The sequence below is a fragment of the Cyphomyrmex costatus genome, unplaced genomic scaffold, assembly GCF_001594065.2.
Source record: "Cyphomyrmex costatus isolate MS0001 unplaced genomic scaffold, Ccosl1.0 scaffold474, whole genome shotgun sequence".
Lineage (NCBI taxonomy): Eukaryota > Metazoa > Arthropoda > Insecta > Hymenoptera > Formicidae > Cyphomyrmex > Cyphomyrmex costatus.
The window spans coordinates 2,579,257-2,601,233 of record NW_017279009.1 but is presented as its reverse complement, the minus strand read 5'-3'; the positions used below and the strand labels follow the sequence as shown (position 1 = coordinate 2,601,233).

Sequence of the window (21,977 nt, the reverse complement as noted above, 5' to 3'; positions counted from 1 at the left end):
AACACGGTTTCGTCGTAATTATCATTTGTTCCGGCTGTGTCATTTATCGCTGTACGTTCGCGCTCGAGCGAATCTCACGTTGGTTTATTCACGCACCCGTATATACGCTACGTTAAAGTATGAAAAATGATGGATCTTGCGTGGCGCTTAATGGTTCCATCCCCTTTTTTTCCCACGCGCGTTGTTCGCGCGCAGTATAGCGAATCATTTTGGAAAATAACGATGTTATCGGTAGATACAGTCTAAAGATAAAATATATCTTCCTAACAAATCATCGAGGAAAAAGTTGACATAAAAAAAACTAAATCCCGAGAATAAAACAGAAGCCTCGGTGAATCCCCTTTTTTTCTTAATACCCCTCGAATTACCCACAATCTCCAATCTTCGTGTTGAAAAAATTCTATAAATAAACGTAATGCGTAATAAATGTATGATACGTGTTTCCATTCAAGTGGATCTGACCCTCCCAAAAAAGAAATAAGAAAGACGAAGAGCAGCTATAAATTGGGGGTGACGAAACTCGGTAAGATGCAAAGACCGTGGGGCAAGTGCAATGAAAGTGCCATTTGGTACAGCACACACGACGCTCACCCCTACGACTGGCACGTGCCTCGAATATAATTTATTGCAGTTGGAATTTTGTGGGGTGTCTCGCGGATCCCCCGCGTGCTCTTTGTACCTAGCGACGGGTACAAGCCACTTCTGTCCGCTCGATACATGGGAGATCCCGCCAATAATGACGATCACTTGACGCCAAGTGTTTCGAAAAACCTTTTTCTGCAGGACAGAAAAGGAAAGCGGAAATCGTATAAAGTAAATTATGTTAGAAAACAAAGATAAATTAAAAATATCTATCTAAACTGAAAAAACAATTTTTTTAAATAATAAATCTTAATATTATATACCTTTTTTGAAGTATACTTGTAGTAAATAAATATTAACTCGATAAAAAAATAATAGTTAAATCAAATTAATGATTTTTATAACAGATAAATATATATTTATTGTTTGTGCGTAATAAGTATTTACTTAGAACTGTTCAAATAAATATTTATTAAAATTTAATTTTTTTAATAAGGAAATTATAAATATTTTATTGAAAATATTGAATAGCGTTTAAATCTGTTCTTTTTTCCAAAATGCAATTAAAATAAGGGAAAATGGCATATAAATTCTCCAATATATTTAGAGTTAATTATAAAAGTAATCAATGAGCTTATAAAAAGTAATGCCATTGCACTTCCTATAATAATTTCGGTAATCAATAATTTCTAATATATCGCAAAGAACATCATTACAAAATGAAATTGCTATTTATTCAATACCACACTTTCTCGAGTCTTCCTAACGAACCTGTTTTTTTTTTATCTCCTCGTGACAACTCGTGTTTGAAAGGAAGGACGCTCGTGGCATATATCGTTTGCGACGATATATCGACTTCATACGTGTCGCACTTGGAAATCGCGATGGTTTCGGTGGATCGTCCCAATAATTCGGATCCCGTATTTTGCCGAGAGCACCGCCCGAGCGAATCCCAGCTACCCTCATCGCCAAAACAACCACCCTCGCGTACGTGAGCAGGATGAGCAATAGGGATCAGGCGGGAAAGAGGGCTCAGCGGGAGAGAAGATCCAAAGTTTTCGAGTTCGTGAAAAGTTCGACGGTCCCTTCACACGTCTTAGGTTCTTTTTCCAGTAGAATGCCTCCTCTCGAGCAGTCGCGATGGAATCGCCGCTGTCGATTTCGCTTGATTCGGGTTTATCTTGGGCCATTCATTAACCGTCTAGAACGATAATAACCAAACTAGAACGAACTCAAATTGGAATCTGGTTAGATATTCGAAATAAAGTTTACGAAAATAATCGAATTAAATAATTAGTTTAAACGTAATCAATATTAAGCAAAAATACTAAACCGAGAAAAGTTTAAAATAAATAAGTAAGATGAGCTATAATCGATCTCAAGAGTCTTGGAGCCAAAATAATATTTAAATATTTTTTATGTGAATTTGTATAATTTTTAGTTCAAGCAAATTGCGCGCCGATTCTCTATCGCGTCTTGAAAACTGTTTTAAGTCATGTAATATCTCAAATTAATAATAAGCAACACACACGCGTTTCGAGAAATTATGACAAACTTGAATGAGATTTTCTTATCTTCCAATCTTTTCTTTTCATCTTTTCTAATGTTTCCAATCTTCAAAATTAGTCTTTGAAATCCTCGAATTTCTCTTATTCCTATTAACTTCTGCATATTCATTTACATTTTTGAAAAAAAAGACAAAAAATAGATCACGCATATATAAGATCAAATTAAAGCGAACTCTTTCAAATTGCAGACATGAATTTTTTTCCACACTGCTTGAGGAAAGTGCAGAGATTTTCCTCGAATTAAATGGCACCTTTTGAGATTGCCCCTTTCACGATTTCCGTTTGTGATATTCTTAAAGCGTATTAGACTCCGTCACGAGTCCCGCGGGAGCAATCTCGTAGAAAGTTTCATTCAAGTTTGGTTGCCGGTTATATTCGTATATCCTTCCTGTCGTCTGTCCGTTAGGGAAATCCGAGATGAGATCAGGTGCAAGATTTGCCAAATTATATCTCATTTAAATTTACCGACTACATTACGCGAAAGCTAATTTTATCTCTTAAAATCAAAAAATATCGAATTAATCTATACGTGTCAAAAATAATATAATATTACAACAAAATATAATAACAATCACGTTGTTGTCCGAAACAATTTTTAGACATTTTCTTAACATTTTGTCTTGCAGCTTTACATTGTAAAATGTAAATCGTGTGTGACGAATATTCTACAGGAGATAAAACACATTATTGTGAGAGGTTCTCGTTAACAATATCCGAGGGATGCGTGGATTCTGCGTAATGCATCAAGAGCACGACGGGGGTGGCCGCGGGGAGGTAGGCGCGGATGAGAGGGAGACGCTACTGGACCGAAATCTGGCCTCAGTCGTGCGCGACGCGCCATATGCGGTGGACCATTTGTCAGCCTGCTCACAAAGGCCAATAATCTCGCATGACACGTGTGCCTGCCCCGATAAAAAGCGTTACGTGTCGTGTTGGAAGCGTTCGTGGAAAAAGCTTTTCCACCGCGACAGAGAGAATTTGGGTGTCGCGCGGTACGGCACGGGGCACGTGACACCAGCAATAACGACAGCCGACTCATTTCCCTGCGTCTCAATATCGATCAAATTTAGTCATTGATATTCACTAATTATTATTCAATTTGCAAAATCTATGAAGTAATACATCTCGGATTTAATTTTGATCGATTCGCGCGAGATGTTCTTGATTCGTACTTCCTCAATGGAGCACGTAATACTCCCCGACAATCAGGAGCACAAAGGATGCCGTAAGAGACTTCGTGACTTATAAATTAGGTGAGTTGTATTTACAATTGCATATGCATTTACAAATGTATTACAAAATTGTAACGTTTAATTAAACACAATTGGATCAGTTGTGGATTGTTTTTCTTTGAAATACTTTCTAGTATGTTGCAGTGTAATGTAACACAATAATGTATGATGTGTATGAAAACGACGAAAATTAACACGGAACGATTAACCTGTCATGTGTAGTAAAATAGCGTAAAATCATCGTGTACTAATGGACTAATTTCTACAATAAGTTATTACCTAAACTTGAAACCGTAAAAAGAGTTAACAGATCTTAGTCGACTATTCTTACATTCGGCTGTGACTGATCAATTTCTTACAGTTTCAGACCTAAGTGACTTCGATAACTTATTGTAGAATGTGCGCGTAAGAGTTTTCAAAATGCATATATTATATAATAATTTAATTGTATACGATAATCGTCATAATTACAAATTACGTTTTGTACTACTCCTTCTTTTCATGCTCCCATAAATGCGCTTTTATTACATCTATTATTTCTGATATTTTTGTGATAATACGCGCTTAAAATCTCATTCAACGTATCACGACCATAATTTCAACGTCAAATAAAGTTTAATCCTTTTAATGTGGAATTAAATTACCTAATGAGTTCCTGTGAGCATCTGCAATTAAAACTTGATGCAATTGCGACGCGCCACCCTCAAATAATGCAAACTTTTAGGAAAATAGATCCGCTTAGCGAAAGCTTACTTATTTAATTATCGAAAACATAGGAAATTAAAGAACGTCGACGGATCACGTTGCAAAGCGTATAACAAAAAAGAAAGAGAGATAGCGACGATACACGAGATAGCTGCTAAATTAACGACGTTCCGGGATAACACCGTTATAAATATACCGAGATTTAGGTAATTATACGGGGGTAAGACTGATTATGCCTGGCTCGCGCGGCCTTACATTTATTAGGGGCGGACAAAGCGGCGAGATAAGAGCATGCTGAATCACGGCTCGATGAGACACGAGCGTGTAAATGTGTTTTCGGTGTAGCTGCGACAGCACTTAACAATTGCCCAAAATAACCAGAACTGTGTGTGTGCCACTCCAGTGGAAAATTGCACTTTCGCGTGTGTGCCGCTAAATTCGGACCAAATTGAGAATTAGAAATATGTGCATCATGCAACGCGATGCAACGTTCGTGCGACAGCGTGCATTTATTTGTTCAACACTATTTATGGATTAAAATATATATATAAATAGCATTCAGGAAATATAAGTATGTGCTAATCGAGGAGAAAAATAAAAATTCTTAACTGATGCGCGGATGAAGACGTGATGCTCCATAGTTACGTTATTTTAACGACATTGGAGAAAAGTATAATAGCGACGGCAACTATAAAACTGACAACTGCACAAGTTTAATAAGTACAAGTATAATTGAATAAACTAATGTACGTAGATAAATAGACTATTTAATAGTTACAATATAATTATGAAATATTATAGTTTATTCAATTATGTACATTAATTCTACATATAAAACTTGTATAGCTGTTACCTTTATAATTTTTTGCTACCAAGAGTAGCGAATTCTAATTTCAATTCGTTGAAACAATCTATTTACAAAAAATTGTTTATATCGCGATGAAATGTTTTTTTATAACAAGTGTCATCACTTTATTGTCTTCAATAACAATTTTACTGTATATGGGAGAGATAATTATAAATAATTGTAATAAAATATAATATCTGTTTCATCAATATAAAATTACAAATTATCGATTGCGACAATCGATTGGTAATTGCTAAACGTTCACGAAAGAAATAATCACGTTGTTTGCATTACTTTTGCATCTCGAAGGATAGTGGATAATTGCATGGAGCGACTGCCGTTTTTCGCTCGTGCATTAATAGTCGCACGAATGGCAACTATTCTGTATATACGATAATATATAATATGTTGTATATCATAAATAATCGTTGAAGCGCTAACCGTTCGTTGTCACGAAGCGTTTTGAACGCCTCTTATACGTAAATGTAATATTCTCCGTTCGTTTCATTCCAAACTGTTTCCGACACATGAATTACTATTGCGTGTTTCGCGTGCTTCGTTTCGCGAAATCGCTGCACAAGGTAATTTTGGATAATGATTATTTTCGCGCGATCAAGAAATTTTTATTAAAGAAAACATGTTAAACAATTTGTAAGTAGTAACAGTTTGTTATTCATAATTAGCGTTATATCGAGGTTTGCTCAGAATTTATATGAGTTTGCTTATAATTTAATTTTTAAAATTAGTAAGACCTATTTGCGTTTAACATTGTGATAATTTATAATAAAAATCGGATGACATGTATGATATTTCTGCATAACGCGAATATACGTCTTAATTTTAAAACATTCAAATAAAAATTCTTGCAGAAGATTATTTAATTACTAGAAATACGATCTTCAAGAAACAGTTAATTGTATTTCATTTTTCTTATTATTGCAAAGGAGTTGAAATCAGCAACTTGTTGCGTCTCATTTATCGCGCAATCCTTTCTTGTCTTTCGACATTCGCGCATTCCGACTTATATATATTTCGACAAGAATCGATTACTTCCGCTTAGAGAAGAAAGTATATAGTCGGTGGACTCCGAACTTCTCGGTGTTCCGAGTTTCCAGGATAAAAAGACCTGCGATTATCCTTTGTTTTTTTTTTCCACGGATAGTTCAGCCGCTGCTACTCACCCGAGGGAAAAAAAGAGAGAAGGATCTTGGAAAATTCTTAAAGACCAATGCTATTTCTTCGAGAGGGATCACTGGCTTGTCTCTCTCTCCTTCTCCCAGAGATGGTCCAACTTTGAAATTTTTCGTCGCGTCTTCTAAAGTTACAAGGCTTACATGTATATCCCTGGTTCTACTCTGCGCTTATCCACCATCCTTCAACTTTATCCCGTCTTTTATTTTTATGCCATTCGTCTCTTCTTATAAGAGAAGATACGTCGGGAGAATCTTGAATGAGCAGACGAATTAAAAAAGAAGAAAGATCAAATCAATTTTTCGCGAAACTACGAACTCTCAAGTCTCTTAGGTGTCAGCCAATGTCTCTAGTGTCAACGCAAGTGTTAAATTTGGATCCACTTTATTACCAAATTAATGCAGTCTAATTTAATATCTAGAGATAACTAACGAATTAATGACCGTGGAGATGGTCGTGAAATAAGTCTGCGACTTTTTCGCAGATAATCTCACTTCTTGAGCGAGTTGGCTGCATTATGAAGGGTGAGACTCTGCGATGAGAAGAGCGGAGAATGTTTAAAGGCGGAGAGCAAGAAGGCACAGACAGAACGTTGTGAAATCGCGCCAAAATACACCGTGGCGAAGATGAGATCGGAAACTGCTTTGTACTTGCTCTCGCTGCTGATCCTGTCGCTCAATGATCCTTTATGGGCTTCCACGGAGATCAAAGGTTCGTTGATAACACAATCGAATATCGTTGACTAATTAGGTAGTGTTGCGAATAAGACAGTTATCGGTTATTATCGAGTTGTAAGTCAGGATAATTTTAAATTTCTTAACTCTGCGTCTACAAGATTTGAGTCTTTTCTTGGCACGAAATATTCTCAAATTTTTCCGAAACAAAGGAGGAAGTCAGATTTCTTTATTGCTACACATTTTTTAACAAATTTTCATTTTCTTCTCATTTTTGCTCAAATTTCAATTTTTATTAAAAATAAAAGGTTTTATCATTTGAATTAAAAGACTCAGATAGCAGAGGGAGAGTTAAATATATAAATATAGTTTTTAATAATATATAAATAGATATTATATTTCTCTTTCTCTTTTTGAATAATTTATCTGCTATGTTGTTTGTATCGGTGTAAATCTGTTCGAGCAATTCTCGAATAATTCGATTGAAGAGAAACTGCAATTTCGGTAGGAGCTTCGACGAGAATGAAATTGCGTAGCTTAATGAAGTGTGAGGGGCGAAACTCTATCGAGAAAGAACGTTGATCACCTTTGTAATGGAATAACATTCGCCTAGATTGAGGGACAACGTACTTAACGCTATCCGTTAAAATTGCTGATGAGTGCGAGTATAAGAGATTAAACATGTTTTGTCTTAACGTCAAATGAAACAAATATATAAAAATCACGATTACACAGAGATATTTCAGGGAATTAATTGCCGTATCTACGCATTTAATTTCCCGAAATATTTTCACGTAAATGAAAAAATATACAATAAAAAATTTTTATTGAATTTTATCCGAGTATCAATTTATCATAATGTGACCATATACTTAAATATTTTGTATCATAATTAATATTTAACATTTTTTCATGTTAAAATATAAATTTTAAGATAAATAAATAAAAAATAAATGTATGCGTATCAATGTATTATAATATATCATAAATGTTAATTTCACCGAAGAAATATGTTTCTATAATTTGTTTCCAAATTCTGTCAAAGTGTGATATTTTTTGTGTAAATTTTTATGTTTGTATTATTGACTAATATATTTATCTTTTGTGTTAAATTAATATAAATTTAAACGGACCGTTTGGAACACACAAAAAACATATTAAATTTAAAATAATTTTTCCAACTGTAAAAATAATACAAAATATCTGACGAGTTTTTCCTGCATTTGATATCAAAAGAGTCGTTAGTCGATGACTATTCATATCCCTTGTAACGAGAAAATCATTACGCAGAGAAGCATACCGCCCGAGGATAGTTGCTGTAATTAATCGTATGCATTGTCACGCGTCTGTGATACGAACGGCCTGCGGCAGCTGCATACCATGTACTAGCGTCAATGAAAAGTACTAAATATATATTCCTTAAGAAGTAAAAGAGTGCAGTACATTTTTCAAGTTACATAAAGAACAAAGGGAAAGAAAAATGCATAAAAATTCACTGCATTTATATAAATGAAATGTATCTAATTTATGCTATTATTTTATATTATATCTATTATAAAGTTCGTTTATATAACCGTAAATATTTTTGCTGCCTTTAAGATTAATTTCCAACAACGTAACTAAAATTTAATCAAATATTTGTTATAATTTATAAAAGAGGTTCGCGGAAATACTGTTAAAGTATCAATTAATTAGTCGAACAGTGGCGTTGCACGAACACCGACGTCTCATGCGTGTACACGCACGCATGCACGCATGATATAATTAAGGTGACAAATATAGCCGAGTCGGGAAGCAGAAGTGCACGGGACGAAACACGATATTGGCAAACGGCGCCTCAGTTCAGCGAGATTGCTTACATCAATGGTAATTAATTAGCCAGTAAACTCTGAGTAATTTCATTAGTCCGGTGAAGGGTGAGAGTCGTTAAATAAATAAGGTCGTGTTTTCATCGGCGAGTACCGGCGGCATTTCGATAACCGTTTCTCGTCCTATCCTGTGAAGTAATTTGCCTGGCGAGATCCATTCCGTAAAATCTCGAGGGAATCTCGTGGAAGGGCCAAAGAAATAGGAAGTAATATACGAAATGTTATTTGGGATAGCAGAGCACGTAATATCCGAATTTTATTTTGTCCAAAATATTACTTGCAGATATTCTATATTATTATATACAGTTTACACACCAACGCGTTTTTATCTGTTATAAAATAAAGGAAAGTGGGAAATATATATTTTAATCGGTGCATTCTGCATTTTGGAATATACATGTTTTTTCAGATGAAATTTTTACAATTTTTTTTTCATTACTCGCTCTTGTTTTACTGCAAATACAAGGTATCTGTACGCGCTATTTTTTTTTGGTTGGAGAGAGATACATTTTTTTACGTTACAATAGGATGCAACCGTACCATCAGAACTTCGGTCGGCTGGATTCGCTGGACGGGACGAATGGGTCGATGCATCGTACGAATCAGAGCACCACTCAAGGATCCGCAGGTTAACACAATTATTTGTATTTGATTATCTTTAACGAATCTCTTGGTAACAAAAAATGTAAATAAATAAGCAAATAAAAGATAGGGAAAAATTGACAATTAGTGCACTTTAACTCTTAAACGCCGCACTATAGCAATAAATATACATACACTATAAATATTAAATATATTCGATTGTTTACAAATTTCATAATGAATACATTGTAAATTTTTTTTTAATCAAAACGATAAACATTAATTTTTACAGGATGGAAAAGTCACTATAGTGGCACTGAAACAGTTTGTGTAGCATTATTTTTAGACAAAGAATACAATAAAACAATGAATTATAATAAATCTTATTCAAAGGAAAAATTGTAAAATTTTTTAAAAAACAAACTTTTCTCTAAAGATTAAAAAACACAATAATCAAGCAAATATTGTATACTTATTGATAAAAAAGTAGCGAATAATAGAAAAAAACATTACATAAACATTGGAAAAAGAATGCCACATTTGCTCTATAAGAAAAAGGCATTTAAATAATAATTAATAAATGTAGGTGTTCAATTAATAATCAAATAATACATTATCGACTTATATTGTAGGTGATAGAAGTGAAGGTCAGGAGGTTGCAGGTAGGCTTTCTGAAAGAGGCCCGTTGCGAAGGAGCGTATTTTCAATTCTCAGACAACGCCGACGATCCTGACGACGAAACAACAGGACGATATTGCGGCCACGTGACTGGAAATGCTACGAGGTATCTACTCCGTTTTCCTGAATTACGCGAATCCCGTCGACTCTCGGATTATTAGCTAAATGGTGCTTTCCAGCAAGAAACAGAGTGTAACACAGTGATCATTTCATCTCTGTATAACGTTGGCAAACAACAAGGATTTACTGTATTACACTTACTATGTCATGTGTGTTTTGCTGGAAAACATCCAAAGTCTCGTTTGCGATCCCGCAGGCTATTTCTACGACGCGGTCCCGATCTGACGATCACCCTGTCGTCGGACAAGCAGTTTGCCTCAACGAATCCGGTCATCTTTTCCGCCCAATTCTCGATCCTGCCAATCCGCCTGGCGGTCGAACGTCATCGCGGCTATTCCGCGTCCACATCGCCAACATGTCCTGTGGAGTGCAACGTTCGCAACGAGCACAGATCCTGTAGACTGACCTCACCGGGTTATCCCAGCGTTTATCCACGTGGGATTAGGTGCGCACGATGGACTACTTTGAGACCATTAAGCTCAAACTCGTCAAAGTTTCGAACGAGCAGTTTCACCAAGATAACACAAACCTTCTCTTCGAACCAGCAAACTCTGCTTACTGCAAATTCTGCTTTCTTACGCTTCATCACTAATTATACGTTAAACGTCGAACGGTAGAGTTGTTCAAACATTCTGACGAAATTTGTCGAGCTAATTTGGAGTTAAACATGTTTTCCGAGAATAAAACGTCGAGAGAAACAAAATTCTCTCAATTTCAAAGTTCTAAATTACTAACCATTCCGTTGCATGGAAAGGACGGTTTTTACTAAAGTATCTAAAAATGTAGATATAGATATATAGATCTAAAAATAATTTTGTTGCACCGTCAAAATAATTATGTAAGAAATTTAAGCATGATGAATAATTCTGTATAAAGTTTTGACATTCTAGCAACCAGCTTGAACTATTATATATAATTATTTTGATATTTCAATAAAATTATTTTCAAAATTCCTTATATCTAGCTAAATTTTTAGATACTTCAGCAGAACCGTTCTTTCCGTGTGAATGCCGAATTCGGTCGATTCTCAGATGTAGGATAGCCTTGGAATCGAACGCTGGTCGCTTCAGGATAGGCGGTCAGCCAGAGGACCTTTTCGACTTGATGAACTACACTGATCAGGAGAGCTGCCAGATGGAGAATTGCGAGGACTCCTTCGACTCCAGGGAAAAGGGATCGTCAGTCGCGAAGGGTCAGAATCGCATCGAAGCGGATGAATCTATTATCGGAGACGATTGGTCGAGGAACGAGTACAGTAGTTGGATTCCTGCGATGAAACACACTACGGAAACGAATGGACAATTAGCGAGGCTCAGGCATTACAAGAAAAAGGCGATACAGCAGTACTGGGGAGAGCAACATCGTCACAAAGAGCTGCCGCTTAAGTCCGACACAAGCGAGCCGAAGCTTCGCATAAAATCAATGCGTTCCAAGATAACGAGAAAGAACCATCGAGGGGTCGTCCCGAATCATTACTTCAATAACGATTCTGAAAGACCGAGCGAGACGATCAGTAGAGCGATGGTATGTATAGCTCGTTTAAGCTTAAAGGAAGACGCATTAGTGAGAAATCAATGAGTTTTTTTACTAATTTACTAATATAATTGCTTAAAGTAACACGTATGTGCTTCTTCAATTGACAAATTATGCTTTACTTACTCTGGTTGTTCAATTAGCATTTTGAAGGGTTATATCAATTAGTATTTTAAAATGTTATTACAATTATTAAATATACATATAATCATGAAACAATTATTACTATTTATACGGCTCCTGTTTATTCATCACTATTATTCTCAGATTGTATATAGTCAGAAATAAGAAAATATATATAATACATAATTTTGCAAAATATATCAATATGGAAATGATTCAATAAAACAATTTATAAAATAAAATCGACTTGTAAAATATACCGAAAGCTCTCCTTTCGTTTCTCTAATAAATAAACGTATATCTGGAAATGAATTATGAAAAACAAAATAAATATGATTTAATTTCTCCTTAATTATACAAACAAAAAGATAATTTCGTATATTTTATAAGTCTATTCTATTAGTTACAAATATTGTTTTATTGAAAAATATTTTCATTTAAATAGATATAATTTTTAGTGTTATCTCGCTTCTGACATCATAATTTGAAACAGTAGTGAGACTAGTGAGTGAATAGGAACCTTAAGACGATAATCTATATACAGTAATTTTTTAATTCTATTTTTTTCATTAATATTTTCAAATAATTGACTTTTCTAACGAAAACTGACACTATTTTGTCCATTAAAATATGGAAATTTAAATAATTACATCGAGATATACATTTTCGCGTTTAACGAAATTTAATTATATCAATTAAGGTATTTCTGAACAGGTATATTTGTTTCCCTAAATCGATATGTCTCGTATAATTTATTAAGGCACCAGAACCCAAATACCTCAGGGAAAACCGATCGTTGGGCAATACATGCGGTAGCGGCGACTACCTCGCACTTCTAGAAAACGTGAACGGGAGGATCTTGGAGATCTCCAGGTTCTGCGGCAGCGGCCAAGTCCCGCGCATCTATTCGAGCGGAAAAAACGTGATCCTGGAGTTTGTCGCTCGCGAGGATGGCACCGTGACCCACGATGGTTTCCAGGTGACCTTGCAAGAGGAACGCGTTTCACGAGAGGTGAGACGCGCGAAATGCGAATTCGCGTACAGGAGCACCGGGCGGCCACGGAACAGCAGGGAGAACATCAGGTCCCCGCAGAGCTGGTATCCCCCCGATACCGTGTGCACTTACAAATTCCTCGGCAGAACCACGGAGAAGGTTTCGATCTATATAAAGATTCTCAGAAACGAGCCCCAACATGAGAAACCGGAGACACGGAAGCGAAACTTCACTTTGAATTCTTGTCCGGGCAATGAAATCACTGTTTATAACGGAGCGCAGGTAAGCTCTCTATCATATGTTTTAATTGATTTCATACCTTCTCGAAATTCACCCTTTCAGAAAGGATTTCTGATAACGAAAATATTCTCTTGACGTTTATAAACAAATATTTAAAAAATACTTTCTTATCACAATTACCCTTATACACATGTGATAGAAAAAAACAACATTAAAATTGAATCAATAATTCATGTTTCCTCCCTCGAATATAATAAAATCAATTTGTCTTGAGATAAAAATAACACACATAATTTAAGTTGTATTGTATATTTTTACATTTAAAATAAATATTCGAGAATTTAAGAATTTTCCATGGAAGAGTAAAATTTCCTCTGACAAAATAAGAAATAAGATTGTCCTTATATTGGTTCTATTTTATGATAAATTAAAGAATAATGACATTGGATACGGAAACCTTTTCTGAGTGCACGAATTGATAAGGATTGATCATTTCACCAGATTTTATCTTCGTTGAATGTTTTTTATTATGTTAAACTCCGTTTACAGAGTACGCAGTTATACATATTTTGATTATTAATATTTTAAATAAAATTTAATTGCTAAAAATATAAAAATTGATGAAGGAAAAATGATAAAAAGGAATTCGAAGATTTTACAAAATTGACTCGAAGATTAAATTTCTAATTTTCTTTATTTCTACGAAGCAGTTATATTTTATGAATTTACAATTCATAGGTAAACGATAGTTTCTTGCTATGGTCCTATTGTGACGCGTCTCACTGGGACATCAACAATATCCAAATACCTTTGACGTCCAGCGGAAACGAATTATTGATCCAGTACTACAGCGCCAAAGGGTCTCATGATGGGCAGGGATTCACTTATGCTATATCCTACCGATTCATCAGAAAAGAGCGGAACTCTACCGTCGCGAAGCGCAAATACAAATCAATCTCCCTGAGGCCAGTCAACCTGTCGGCTCTCAATCTCAACAACACCGATAGTGACGATTGCGATAGCAGGATCGGCACGTTCAAGAATTGGTTCGCAGTACTGGTGGTCTTCGGTATCGTGTCCTTCATCGGAGCCGTTATTACGATAGTAGTTTTAACAATTAAATGCTTGCGAATCGGATCCACCGAAAATAAACTCTTACAAAATGGGAAACGGTGAAATCGTGCGTATATACAGAGGTTTCACGTTTCCCTTCACAAGTGCCGATTGGAAACGATTGAAGGAATTCTGTTCATAAGAACCAGTTTCATCAATGCTGATTACTTGATTAAATTTGAGAGTAGCTAATTGCTGAACGGAAGACTTATTATTTTTAATTTTTTCTTTTTCTTCCTCGTGAAATAGAGTTTGTTTTTCCAAAATTAAAAGACCTCTTGCTCGCCCCTCACCCTTCTCCCTGCCCTATCTTCCTCTTCCTCCAAACTCTGCAGCCTGCTCTTGGCTTATATGAAGGCCAATAAGCTATTTTTCTAATTTTTGCCCCTCCTCCCTCTCCCATGGCGCGCCGTTTATCGCTGGGTGGCCGCAGGCGTCCGGAATGAAGAAGGGGACCTAGCGCGCGCAAATCACATTTCACATCAAGCGGACAACCTTCACGAGACTAATAACTAGAACAGCAGACCTCAATGGCCTAGTTCCAGCCTGGAGTGGCTGCCTGGCTAATAATCAAGAAGAAGAAGAAGAAGAAAAGACCTCTTGAGATGACACGTGATCCGAATCGCTTGCTGATTGGCTTGGTACATATAGTTTTCAGGAAAGGTTAGCTGTTACTTTGCAACTGTTGTAAAATTCTTGAATACGGTTGGTTCTTGTTTTTGATTCTTTATGGATCTAAATGTATAAACCATTTATACTGAAGAATTTTACAACAGTTGCAAAGTGGCTGCTTTCTCTGCTGAACGCAGCCAATACGCGAGTTCAAGAAGGCTAATGACCTATACTAAGTTAGCCCCCCACTTTTTGAATTCACTTATTTTGAGAATTGTGCTGAATTGTGCTAGGTTTGTGCTACATTGTGCTAAAGTGGTATTCAAAAATAATGACAACAACAAAAGATATGATAGAAAAACAATTTTTCACAAAACGGAATAAAAATAACATTCGTATCCGTCATTCAAATACCACAAAATTGCATATCTGAATTGTGCTAGCCTAGCACAAGTCAGCGCAACCGTTAGATTCGCTGGCACAACGATATTAAGGGTACTTTACTCTTAAGCACGACCGCTCGCGAAAGCATTTTTTGTTCAAAATTCGGATTTACAACGCTTTGATGTGAATGATATTGCATATCTGAGTTGTGCTAGCCTAGCACAAGTCAGCACAACCGTTAGATTCGCTGGCACAACGATATTAAGGGTACTTTACTCTTGAACGCGACCGCTCGCGGAAGCATTTTTTGTTCAAAATTCGGACTTACAACGCTTTGATGTGAATGATGGCTAGCACAACTCAGATATGCAGTATCATTCACATCGAAGTGTTGTAAACCCGAATTTTGAACAAAAAATGCTTCCGCGAGCGGTCGCGCTCAAGAATAAAGTACCCTTAATATCATTGTGCCAGTGAATCTAACGGTTGTGCTGACTTGTGCTAGACTAGCACAATTCAGATACGCAATTTTGTTGTATTTGAATGACGGATACGAATGTTATTTTTATTCCGTTTTGTGAAAAATTGTTTTTCTATCATATCTTTTGTTGTTGTCATTATTTTTGAATACCACTTTAGCACAATGTTAGCACAAATTAGCACAACCTAGCACAACCTTAAAAATTGAAAAAACGCAAAGTGGGGGCTGGCCTAAAATATGGTTTTTTTAAAATTTTTTAACGTATTTTTCGTATTTTGATATTAATATTCGAGCACAATGTAGCACAAACCTAGCACAAACCTAGCACAATTCAGCACAATTCTCAAAATAAGTAAATTCAAAAAGTGGGGGGCTAACTTAGTATAGGCCGGCTATTGTCTCTTGTTGAAATGCGCTCGTTATCACTATTTACTTCAAAGTCAATCTGCGTTCAGCAGACTCAACTGTTGTGGAGTATATCCGTGAGCGCTCGCTGCTACTGAATGATCTAAAAAAATATACCAATAGTGAGCGTTCACGAATCCGTTCTACACAGTTGAATCTGTTAAACACAACCAATGAAAATTTTAACAAGATTTGTTGAGTCTCTACGCTGCTCGACACGCGGAAAACGATGTACAATTATTGTATACCGAACTAAGTTTTTATACGTAATGTACGAAACAGTAGTAAACTGGAATAAAATACATGTATAATCAAAAAATAAAATCATTGCCAGAATTATTACAAATTAATCATTTAATTTGATTTTAATCAAATTTTGATTGATGAATCAAAGATTTCATTTCATAAGAGGCTGAAAAAATAATATCAATGTGGTCATATTATTTTAAAATTAAAGTATTAAAATATATCTTTCCCATATAGCACTGGACATCCCAAGGACGTCCATTTTAAGTCCAAATCATGTCCGCACGTCCATGGACATAAAATGGACGTTCTTGAGATGTCCATCATACGGATGTCCTATTCGGAACATCCTTTGGATGTCCGCATTTGGATTTTATTAGTTTATAATGTTTTTTTCATTATATTTTTATTATTTACAATAATTATTTGTTGAGATCTGCTGCAAATGATTGCGCGCAGCAGTGATTCGTGCGCGACACAAAAAATGGAATTATTATGATTATTAAATAAGAATATTTGGCTTACATGTCTATAATTTATTAACCCAATTTTATTATTTTATAGAACCGTTAGAAACTGCAGGTAATAAGCAAGTCACTGCGGAGCAGAATAACAATATCGAAAATAATCCTTTATTGAGTAATTCTGTAGGATGCACATGCCAGATATGTCCAGCACATGCTACTCAGATGCAAAATAAGAATGGTATATTTTATTTTCAGCTTACATGTATAACGTATTTACATAAAGTTATTAATCATGATTGGGGGTTTTCAGAAACGTATTTTAAAGAGATAATTCGACAACAAAATTATTTTAAAGCTCAATTGTGACGTCTGTGAAGCTGGCCCCTCATTGTCAACATTTTGAAAAAATAAGCAGAGTTCTGGTTGCCCCCCGAAGAGTTCTAGAGTTCTCTATCAAATTTTGGAAGAGTTCTATTGATTAAAGCAGCGAAAACACTATTTGAAATTACGGGGGGAAATTTATTTATCTCCAAAGACATAAGGGCCTCTGTACACGGTCAGTAATACTGTCAGTATCAACGAATACTGACAATATTATTGATTGTGTATGGTTAATATTAATGGATTGACGTAGAATACTGACAATAATAGAACAATGATTTGGATTTAAATACATGCTTTTTCCTTAAGATCCATGTCGCCATAGATAATAATATACGTCAAATCACGTCAAACTGAAGTGAAATATTGTTAATAATACCTGATCGTATAAGATTGTAAAACCTAATGCATACTGACTCAGTATTACTGACCGTGTAGGGAGGCCTATAGGTATTTGTTCAATATTTATCGAAAATAAGGAAGACAGTTCTAGTAAAATCTAATGCAGGAACAAAGAACGGATCAATCATGAAATTCATATAAAAATATTTACTGTTAAAATTTCGAAATACCCGGAGTCGTTGATGGATTCAATTGAAATTTGATTAACATCATAATTTTACTATAATTACAAAACGTGAAGTTTTGGCTGAGTACTCACCAGCTTTAAGATGCGCAGAATAAAAAGAATAGGGAACAGAGAATATAAGAATTTCAATCCATGAAATATCGACCATTGAACCGTTTGCCATCCATCGTCTGCATTGCCATGTCGAACAAAAATGGCTACGTTCTGCAGATTTAACAGTTGAGTGAACGTTATCTCATTCCATGAGCGTTGCGAAACGTCAAGTGGAATGCACCTTCAACTGTTGAAAATCCGCTGAACGCGCCCAATCAGTACCAAACCAACTGCCAATACAGCAGAGCGCCACTTTACCGCCGCCATGTTTTTCACGTCTGCGCACTGCTGCATATTTCGCAGCTATCGCGGTGTTCGTCGGCGCGCGCTTATATGCGTTGGTGTGTGTGCATGGTTTTACTATGTACGTGTGTGTATGTATGTACGTGCGAATGCGAAGGTTACCGACCAAAGTACTCGAGACGACGACACTTGGTGTGCGGCGACAGCTAGTAAGTAGTAACTCCTCCGGGGAAGGAATTTTCCAGTGACAGGCGGCACGAGAGAACGCGTCGACACAACGAAGGGGAAAATGTCCGGAACAGGAAACGGCGGCGGCGATGCCGCCGGCGGCAGCGGCAACGGCAACGACGGCGGTTGCTGCTCGACGATCGTGAAGAAGCTCGGTCTGCGACCGGTCACGCGGTGCAACATCGCCAAGTTCTACGCGCCGGCATTCGGCGCCGTCTCGTACACCTCGATGTCCATCAATGTCATGAACCCGAGCCTCGTCGTCAAGTAAGCTCCGACTTCGTCGTTCAATTCAACACGACGATGACGAGTCCTCTTTTGTCGCTCTTTCTCTCTCTTATTACGTAACTCTGTGCAATTTACGTGAATATTGCGACAGAAGAATGTATCATAAGATTTTAACATGAGTCGCAGAATGTGAATGATGTCAAGCAAAAGAGAGATTATAAATAGCGCTGTATTTGTTTTGTTTTTCAGAGTATTTCCAAAGAGAGACATTACGAATTTTTTACTGGCTGGCACTCTGATCGGTACCGGTTCATACATCTACACACGTGAACATATGAAGGCAGCACCACAGTCTGTAAGAATTCTGTACAGGTGAGATCTTGTGGTGGTGACATGTACAATCAGTCTCATAAGAGCGTATACATCATAAGTTCTTTTGATTTGGTGACACAAGTTGATATATAAACATTCTATTTTTCTTGCCATTCAGTGAGTAACAAAGATACATTGACGCTTGAGTTAATTTGTTGTTAAGTGGAAAGCACATATTGTTATTATATTCTAATCAATTGCATTGCTTGGAAGTTTTGAAAATTATGACCTTGGACTGATGTTGTCTTCTAATGTGAATCCAATCAAAAAATTTTAAATATTTATGAAGAGAAAACTCCAAGGGAAATGTATATATGCATAATATTATTAATCACTAAATTCCAAGAAAGATGTTGATTTCTATTAATAAATTCTATTAATAGAATGTTGATTTCTATTAATAAATGCAAAGTATACAAGGAGATTATACAATATTAGGCTATGATAATTCAATGTATCTTATAAAATGATATATACATTTTTAAAAAATTCTCTTAAATCTTGTGCAGATGTATATATGCTCTTATGGACAAATTATATATATCCCTTTGAAATTGAATCAAATTGTTTATTATTTTTTGTTGTATTTACTTTTCAGTGCCACTGGCGCGGTATTATTGAGCCTGGGATCGGTCTTACTGTGGGCAGTGATACGTTCCATAGTCCCACCAAGTCCGGTCTGTTGTACGTTAGCTGGCATCGGCACTGGAGTAGCATTTTTGAAAGTCGGCTCGAGTTATCTCGAATTTGTGGACGAGCAAATAGCGAAAAAGTAGGCTGCTCTTATATACTTTTTGTTCTTTTCTTTTCCATCTTGGATTTGTATCTTGAATTGTTACGAAAAGAAATTGTACTACGTCGAGCAAGAGACACAGCACCTTTTGTCTGTTACATTTTAAACGCGACTCTCAGATCGACGAGTCTTGTGGAATTTTCATTCCATGCGACGGGAGATTACGGAGAACGATTCAATACTTGATTCATCGGATTCCTGAAATTTTTTCGGGTGCAAATTATGTGTAAGTAATATTTTTTCTATCGCGAGTTTTATATACGCGCGTTATTTTTTTTTTCTCGAAACTAAAAAAGATAGAAAAGATAGAAAAGATACGAATGGATACTCGAGTGCTTTCCATTGGATAGCTTAAATCGACACAAGTGTCGTTCTGTCTTTATTAGTATCGAATATCAAGAAAGATAGAATAATGTTCGTGTCGACTTGTTTCATTAAATGGAAAGCACTTGTCTTATTGATTCCAAAAATATGAATTGTCGTATCGCACAAAAATGTGATATCGGCGATTCTAGCGTTGAAGTTGGCTTTATCTAGTAGCGAAGTGTTCTTAAACAGTCGTGCGCTTTTCTCTTCGCTCATTCACGCATCGCCGACACGGTAAACGGCATTTTATAAATTGTTCCTTAAGATGTATTGCACGCACTTTGGGAACTCTAACGAGATCCTCGTAATCTCGGCGTGTTTATGGAAACCGGGAAGTATGAGCGTATGTTTGTCGATAACGTGTTTTGTAAGCTGCATAAAAATGCAATCATCATATGTAGATAACTGTCACTATAAATATATGAATATACGAATTGTGACACGATAGAAAAAAAAGAAATGAAAACATACGAGCAATCTCCTCACCTGCCTGAAATCCATCGACGTCTATTTTGCTATTCTAATTTTTTTTTAACTAATAATAACTGCATACATGCTAATATTAAAAATTTGATAGGTTATATTACGTGCTATAAAAGTTTAGTACTAACAATAGCAACATGGTCAATAAGACAAAAAACACCATCCACATTAACCTTGAAAGGTTAAAATTTATCGCTTCATGCGCAAATTGTTTTACGTACAGACAGAAAAATAATCTGCTTAAAAAAAAGTAAAGAGTTAATTTCCTTTTTTTTTTAAGTGACAGTTATTTTTAAGATGGTAATTTTACAACATAATTCACAAAATTTAAAATATATTTTACTGCAAAACTTAAAAGAACTTATGCACTCAAGACAAACACTTTTTCCTTTCGAAGAATATTATAAAGTTTTATCGTATAAGTAACTTAATATATTAAGTAAATTTGTTATAATTGAATTATCTTTATTGAGAAGTATTAATCTTATTTAGATTTTATTTTGAATAAATTCGATGCTTGTAATGAACTTATGCTAGATATTTTCGGATATATATAAATATATATTTATATAAATAAATAATTCGGATAAAATACTGTGAAACATAAGTAATTAATTTTTAAAAATACAATATATATTTTTCTGCGTGTAGAAAATGTCCAAATGACGCATAATGGTTTAATAACTTGAAGGTGCATGTAACAAAGTTAAAAACTCTGTTAGAATTTTCTTATTTTGCTGAAACGCGTCTGTTTCTTGAAACCTATTATCGTTTATTTACGCGTGCTAATGCACTCTTGCGCGATTATAGCGAGCATCGAACCAGATAAAAGGGGGTCTCAAAGCAATACAAATGAACGCAAAGTGACTCGTCGCGATACTTTGTGCGAAGCACGAGTTAATCTCACTATCGTTCGATTCTCTATATTTGTTGCTCGTAAATAAAATAAATAACGCGAGAAAATCGTCATTAAAATTTGAATTAATGAAACTTATTTATGGCGATAGATAAATAACGAAACTGCATAAGTATCGATACTTTCAAGATTGCGTGTTCAATGTGAGAAGTTCACAACGTGAATCTTGGGATGGCTCTTTGATCGTGAAATTAAACGCGATTAATTGACGGAGATTCGAATCTTGATGTCTCATTCTGCGCAACGCATTGCGTTTGATACGTCCCTATAACTGCAGAAATACGATAATTTATCTTGTTAAGACGACGCTCCGTCGAGAGTTGTAGACGTACGAGAGCTTTTTATGGAGGGTCTATATACGGGGTGTCCAATAAATTTATTCTTTTATTTACGTCGGTACTTTACATCAAAGAATAAATTTTTGATTTAAAAAAAGATATTTGCAAATAAAAGAATTTTATTTTTGGTCAACGCAGATCTTGGTCCTTAATAATTTGTATATGAATATTATTAACGTAGATAAGCATTAAGATTCGCTTTGATGGAAAATAGCAATCTTTTTTTTATTTGATTTATTTTCATCAGTAATTTCTACTTATAAAAGAAATTGTGATGCTGTTTTAGCAAACGATTGAAAATG

General features: G+C 35.5%; 2 protein-coding genes across 2 annotated transcripts; both read left to right on the top strand.

Annotated features, from left to right (window-relative positions):
* The first annotated feature begins 6,751 nt into the window (after window positions 1–6,751).
* Window positions 6,752–14,166, top strand: LOC108777879 (uncharacterized). Its single transcript, XM_018544862.1, has 7 exons — window positions 6,752–6,836; window positions 9,195–9,295; window positions 9,882–10,033; window positions 10,244–10,492; window positions 11,079–11,571; window positions 12,464–12,979; window positions 13,676–14,166. The coding sequence occupies exons 1-7, from the start codon at window positions 6,752–6,754 to the stop codon at window positions 14,111–14,113; spliced, it is 2,034 nt and encodes a 677-aa protein (XP_018400364.1). The 3' UTR covers window positions 14,114–14,166.
* Window positions 14,167–18,063: 3,897 nt separating this feature from the next.
* On the top strand, window positions 18,064–20,640 carry LOC108777975 (uncharacterized). The gene is made up of 3 exons (XM_018545008.1): window positions 18,064–18,446; window positions 18,657–18,779; window positions 19,378–20,640. Exons 1-3 carry the CDS (start codon window positions 18,241–18,243, stop codon window positions 19,553–19,555), a joined length of 507 nt encoding a protein of 168 aa, XP_018400510.1. The 5' UTR covers window positions 18,064–18,240; the 3' UTR covers window positions 19,556–20,640.
* The last annotated feature ends 1,337 nt before the right edge of the window (window positions 20,641–21,977 follow it).